Here is a 7,038-nt window from a genome sequence, read left to right as displayed (position 1 = left end):
AGCTGACAGGCGGACGAGGCGGCGAGCCTGAGGCGACCGCCGCCAGACACTCACCAGACCCGGGGGGAGGGGGGCGCGGGGCCGGCGGCCAAGGCGCAGACGCGACGTGCGGGCGGCCCGAGAGCGACGGCGACGCGCCGGGGACTCCGAGGGAGCGCGGCCGCCGAGCCGCGACGGGAAAGGACCACGGAAAGAACCCCAACTGCCCGAACAGACTGCAGCGCGGAGGGGCCGGGTCTTCTCGGTACCCCTCGGTCTGTGGCGAGGGGCCGCCGCGGCCGAGACTGCGCATGCACCACCCGCCGGCGGCACTCCCCGGGCAGCGGGACTGCGCGTGCGCGCCGGCGCCCCGCCCACCTCTTCACCCCTCACCCGGCTGCGCCCAGCCAAGAGGTTTAGGGAGGATGAAGGAGTGCAGTGTGGGGCGTGCTCCGAGATGGCTTGGGCTGGGCTAGTTCGCCTTTGTTTTGTTTTTTGATTTTTTTTCTTTTGAAATAATTGTAGACTCACCAGAAGTTACAAAATGAAAATGCTGAAGTTCCGTAAAGACCAGCACCCACCCAGCTTCCCTCAAATGTCTTACATAAGACACCGTCTCAACACCCGGAAATTGACTTTGGCTCTTTATCAACCAAGCCAATGCAATCAACTAGCGTGCCTGGGATTTTAACAGTTGGCATGAACTCGTGTGAAGGTGTCTGTAGTTCTCTGAAATTTAATCAGAGTTTTCTCCACCCTCCCTGACTTCCGATCATTGTAGCCGTGGTCTTTTGGAGCCCTTGGCTCCATGATTGCAAAGAATTAATGTGCTCGGCCTGGGGTCAGGTGAGCTCTTACACGTTAGACCTCTCCGTTGTGCACGGACCTTACCTTAAAGGTGCTGCTAGTTCATGCCCTGAGGACTGAGCACAGTGATCCTGATTGGAAAGTTCTAAACTCCTGGAAACAATTGTGAGTGATCCAAGGTCCCAGCCTCCCTGCCAAGGGGTCCTCTGGGAGCAAGAGAAGAATGTTCCTCCTGTTAGTCATTCCCTGAGCATTTGGTGGTTAAGTGTTCCCATTCACCCTTTCCTAACTGGTGAGACCATAGGATTTCGTCAAGCATGAAATCCCAGTCGTTTCCTTCATAGTATGAAAAAGGCTTGACTGTGTCATCTTCAAAGCCAAGTTTCCTTTAGTCTAAAAACAAAAACTGGGCTGAAGAGAAGAGATGGATGGCTCTGGTTGCTCTTCCAGAAAACCCAGGTTCGAGTCCCAGAACTCACATAGCAACTCACAATGGTCTGTGACTTCTGTAACTTCAGCCCTGGGAGATCCATGACCCTTCTGGCGTCTAAGGGCACCAGGTACACACATGATACGTAGACATACATGCAGGCAAGCCACGCACACATAAATAAAAGTGCAGAGCTGGGTGGTGGTGGCGCACGCCTTTAATCTCAGCACTTGGGAGGCAGAGGTAGGTGGATCTCTGTGAGTTCGAGGCCAGCCTGGGCTATAAGAGCTAGTTCCAGGACAGGCTCCAAAGCTACAGAGAAACCCTATCTAGAAAAACCTAAATAAATAAATAAATAAATAAATAGAACTGCTTGCTGGCATGGTAGCTCACCCTTTCAATAATGGTATTTGGGAGGCAGAGGTAGGTGTATCTCTGATGTGGGATTTCTCTCTGTACCACTGATTAATAAAGGAACTGCTTTGGACCTATAGCAAGGCAGAACTTAGGTAGGCAAGGAAAGCTAGGCTGAATGCTGAAAGTAGAGCAGAGTCGAGAAGAAGCCATGGAGCCGTCGCCAGAGTCAGACATGCCAAAACTTTGCCAGTAAGCTATTGCCACGTGGCAGTGCACAGACACTGGAGATGGATTAAATTAATATGTAAGAGTTAGCCAATAAAAAAGTAGGGCTAATGGGCCAAGCAGTGATTTAATTAATACAGTTTCTGTGTGATTATTTCGGGGCTGAGTAGCAGGGAACCAACAAATTGTCTCCTCCAACAAATCTCTATAAATTTGAGACAGGCCTAGGCTACATAGTAAGACCTTGTCTCAAAATAATACTAGGCCAGCCTGATCTACCGAACAAGTTAGGATTAGCCAAGACCACACATAGAAGCCCTGTTGGGTTTTTTTGTTTTGGTTTTGGTTTGTTTTTTTGTTGTTGTTGTTTTGTTTTTGGTTTTTGTTTTGTTTTGTTTTTGAGACAAGGTTTCTCTGTAACTTTGGTGCCTATCCTGGACCTAGCGCTTGTAGCCCAGGCTGGCCTCGAACTCACAGAGATCCACCTGCCTCTGCCTCCCAAGTGCTGGGATTAAAGGCATGTGCCACCACTGCTTGGCGAAACCCTGTTTTGAAAAACCAAAATAATAATTGTTGTAATCTCCTGGCCTGGTCTGTTACCTGGGTACCCTGTCCCTTCAAGAGACAAGCCCTGCCCACTCCCAACCTCCCCCCACCTTCGGCCAAGCGGATATCCTCCCTCCTCTCCAGATATCTCTCTCTGCCCTTCTTTTAGAGAGGCAGCCTCTGCTTCTCTCTCTCCACCCCACTTTCTCTCTTTCCCCTTTCCTCTTCCCATACCCCTCCATAACCCACTAAATAAACTCTATACCCAAGCTCTCTCTGCATGGCGTATCTATCTGTCTGTCTCCTGCCAAGGCCTCAGGTCACCTGCCAGGGGACCCGCCAAGGCCTTGGATGACCAACTGCTGCCCCTTGTGGGACCAGCCTTAGGTCATCAGTGTTATGAATGATAACCTTGGTGCCATGACTCGGATGTCTATCCCTTGCAGCTGAGGACTACTCAGGATCCTCTAAACTTCTAACTCTTCTTCTTCTTTTTTTTTTTACATGTTGAATATTTATTCAGGGGGTTATGGAGGGGAAAGGGAGAAGGGGGCAGAGAGAGAGAGCAAGAGAGGGAGGGAGAGAGAGAGAGAGAGAGAGAGAGAGAGAGAGAGAGAGAGGAAAAAGAGAAAAGAGAGAGAGGGACAGAGAGACACGTGTGCACACGCCAAGAAAAAACAGGAAGAGCCTAACTCTTCTTCTATTTGGTTGCTTTTACAACTTAAAATCACTGGAATTCTACACCCAACATCAAATGATAGGTTCCTTCTGCACATTTGGCCCTGCCTCCATGAGTGTGCAGTGGTTCCTGGTGTAAGAAAGGCCCAGTACTGGTCAACCATTTGTCCATCAGGCTTAAAGTCCCTCACTTGGGCCCCCAACTCCACGTGATGACATAGGGGTTCGGTTTGTGCCCACCTGTTCTCATGGCTCTTGGACTTTGTGAGTGACGACCCAAAGCCAGCTTGTGGCGTGGTCTGTGCTGACTTCCAGGACGCTGAAGTTCGGTCTCCCCTGGATCTTCTTGCCTTACTCATGGAAACTGTGCCAACCGCCTCCTCAGATATCAAGCTACATAGCTGTCTATCATCAGCTTACATTCTTCCAGTGATAGCTGGAAACGCAAACTTTTTCTGTGTTTTTCTATTTGCTTTTTTTTTCGAGACAGTGTTTCCCTGTAGTTTCTAGAGCCTGTCCTGGAACTAGCTCTTGTAGACCAGGCTGGCCTCGAACTCACAGAGATCCGCCTGCCTCCTCTGCCTCCCGAGTACTGGGATTAAAGGCGTGCGCCACCACCGCCCGGCTTTCTATTTGCTTTTCATTCCCAGTATATAATCACATACATGCTGAACTGTATTGCCGCTGCAGGTCCCACTCTGTCTCATGGGTTCAGCTCTGGATCCAGGCTTGGAAGCGTAAAGGTCACCACCGCAGCGGCAGAGTCTGTCTTTCTTCCAGTCACGGAACCCCGTTTCTGCCACTGCTTTACTGTGGGGGAAAATCCTGAACCTGGACCTTCTACCAGCCTACCCCCCAACTTCTCCATCAGTCCGCTGGGACAATTGGTAAGATCGCCTCTGACACTTCCCACAAGCAAGGTTTTGGGGCTCTGCCTTAGCACTGCACTCACTGGGCAGTGCATTCGTTTTTGGGGCTCAGGGCCCCTCGGATCTGTGAACCCTTTTTGGGATACTGTTCCCTTTCGGCCTAGTGCTTCTCAGGCGACTGCCCCCTTTGTCTTGTGGGTGAATGGATAATGGCCTGAGCCAGTCATTTATTTTTCTGCCTCACCTGTGGGAAACAGGCTGACATTTCTAACTTCTACGGTAAAATGTAAAGAGTTACCCCACGTGGACAACCATGGCAGCTGCCATTTTCTTTGAGATTAACAAAGAGTGCATGCAGCAGGTTCTCCACATGAGTTCCCTCCCCTAGCCAAACAGTACAGGCAGCCTGCTAACAGGCAGTGGCTTGGCTGCCCCCAGCTACCTGACCTGTCACCAGCTACCTTTAATCCATCCCTGAGGTGCTCATTATACGCAGAGACCCACCTGCAGTGCATCTCCTCCCCCACAACGACTCTACCTTTGCGAGTTAAAAAAAAAAAAGCCAGCTTTCTCTTACTCATTTTCCATTTAACTTCACGCAGAACTTAAATTCAACTGTGTGTAAATGTACACGTACTTACTGTTAAATGTTTTAAATAGTCTGTTCATTGTGTCTCATTCCAGACTAAAAAAGAAATAAGCCTCATATTTTAAATCGGTATGTATTTTTAACTCTCTTACGAAAATACTGCATATGCAATCTAACCCTGCTTTAATTACGTCAAGCTGATCTCCACTATTATCATTTCTACTGCTAAGCTTCTATTGCAAAGGTTTTTCTTCTTTGTCTTTCACAAGTATAAATCTCACCTCTTAAATTAAAAACCAGTACAGTCAAGCTTGGACCCAGTTCTCCAGGCAGATCCCATGCTGTAGTTATAACTCATCTATGCCTGATAAACAGCCCTCAGCTATTCAGAGATCTGGGGAATGTGGCATTTAAATGTTTAATTATTTCTTTTTTTTTTTTTTTTTTTTTTTTGGTTTTTCGAGACAGGGTTTCTCTGCAGCTTTTTTTTTTTTTTTTTTTTTAGAGCCTGTCCTGGAACTAGCTCTTGTAGACCAGGCTGGCCTCGAAATCACAGAGATCCGCCTGCCTCTGCCTCCCGAGTACTGGGATTAAAGGCGTGTGCCACCACCGCTCGGCTTAAATGTTTAATTATTAAAAGACTTTTCATAACAGAGAAACAGGTTGGCTTCTAGCAGCAGCACTCTATTTCTTCCAAAGAAGACAGAAGACAGATGGGCACAGAACAATATCCACTCGCGGTTCGCTTCATCATGCGAAAGCGCTAACCACTGGCCTAAACTGCCAAGTGCTAACCACTGGCCAGAACTGCCTTTCATCTAAACTGAAGATCTCCAGACGTGGACAAGGACCATGGAGGACCCTGAGGAGTGACTCTAGGCAGCCAATGGAATAAGTCCTCTGTCATTTTTAAATCAATAACTCAAGTAAAATTTTATCCTTCTCAAAGATGAAGTTTGATAGGTTTTGTCAGTTTAAAAGGCAGCCTCACTAAACAAATTTTAGTATAACTTCTTAACATGTTCTAAATAAAGGATGTTTTAAGATAGACAAATACAAGTTATTAAGGTATGTACCTGCAAGTTATAAATGTGTGAGGACAAATGCAAGCTATCAAATTTCTCTCTCATGCTGCCTTTCATAGTCTTAAAGATACTTTTCATTGTGCAAAAACATCTGTCACAGTCATTCCGGTATAAATATGCAGCTATTTATACAATGTATGTGTCTAACATACTCAAAAAATACATGTGAGTTCCAGGGAGCTGAATTAAAGGATTCACCTTAAATAGGTCAGATACACCCCTCTCAATTTCCTGATTCTGAAAAGTTTTTTCCTTCCAAAACTCAACTTTGTCCTCTGCTCTGCCAACACCTTTCCAGGTCCAAGAGACATCAACCAAACCACAAATTCAGGATAGGAGTAAAGCAATCAGTCACCCCAGGATGTGACCAACACCCAGTTATCTCAGGCCCTCCGAGAAAGACTTCGACACACACAAACAAGTAGGAAGCAGTCTTGAGAATCTGCTGTCTCAATTCCTTCAACCTGCTATGCCTAACTCCCCACCTTTTTATTATAAGAAAAAGATGTGAATGTTATAATGTGCTGGCCTGGTCTGTTGTCTAGGAACCCTATAAGAGACAAGCCCTGCCCATTCCCAACCTCCCCCTTTTGCTTCCTCTCCAGTTCTCTCTCTCTCTCTCTCTCTCTGTCTCTGTCTCTCTGTCCCCCCTCTCTCTGTGTCTATCTGTCTCTCTCTGTCTCTCTATGTCTGTCTGCCCTTCTTCTGGAGAGGCAACTTCTGCTTCTCTCTCTTCTCCATCTCCCTTCTTCCCTTCCCCACTTCCCTTATTCCTTCCCCCTCTATAACCCACTAAATAAACTATACCCCAGCTCTCTCTGCATGGCATATCTGTTTTTCTCTCATCCACAGTGGTCTCGGTCTCCCATCCACCAAGGAGATCCACCAAGGCCTTGGGTGTCCTGCCTCTGGCCCTCGTGGGACCACTCTCAGGTCGCCTGCCTTCATAAATAATAACAATAATAATAGTAATAATAATAATAATAAAACAAGGGCCTGTGAGATGGCTCAATAAATACATAAGTTGCCTGCTACTAAGCAAGATACCCTAAACTCAATTCTACCAGCTCCAAAATAATGACATGGAGATGTCTTATTAATCATGAAAGCTCAGCCTCTTGCTTAGACTTATTTCTAACTAGCTCTTATAACTTAAGTTAACCCATTTATATTAATCTACATTCTGCCATGTGGCTCGTGGATGTTACTTCTCCTGCACACCTTCTTGTTCTGTATCTCCTCGAGTCTCCACCTTTTCTTCTTCCCAGAGTCCTTCCTGTCCCCCGAAGTCCCACCTAACCTCTTCCTATCTAGCTATTGGCTATTCAGCTCTTTCTTAAACCAATCAGAAGGTGCCTTGGCAAAGACACATCTTCACAGTCTAAACAAATATTCCACAACACAATCCCCACCACACACGGTAGAAGGACAAAACCAACTCTACAATTTGTCCTCTGACTTGCAGGTAAGTGT

The 7,038-nt window shown here is 47.1% G+C and overlaps 1 protein-coding gene across 3 annotated transcripts in view; it reads right to left on the bottom strand.

Moving 5' to 3' along the window:
• Window positions 1-312, bottom strand: part of Stk38 (serine/threonine kinase 38) — a 33,125-nt gene extending 32,813 nt beyond the window's left edge. For all 3 annotated transcript variants that reach the window (XM_038343035.1, XM_038343036.1, XM_042055700.1), the window contains exon 1: window positions 55-312. In XM_038343035.1, coding sequence (XP_038198963.1) covers window positions 55-292 — 238 coding nt within the window. In that variant the 5' untranslated portion in view covers window positions 293-312. The remainder of the gene's footprint in view (window positions 1-54) is intronic.
• Between the last annotated feature and the right edge of the window lie 6,726 nt (window positions 313-7,038).

The sequence above is a fragment of the Arvicola amphibius genome, chromosome 9 (genome assembly GCF_903992535.2).
Source record: "Arvicola amphibius chromosome 9, mArvAmp1.2, whole genome shotgun sequence".
NCBI lineage: Eukaryota > Metazoa > Chordata > Mammalia > Rodentia > Cricetidae > Arvicola > Arvicola amphibius.
This window is presented reverse-complemented; position numbering and strand designations above follow the sequence as displayed.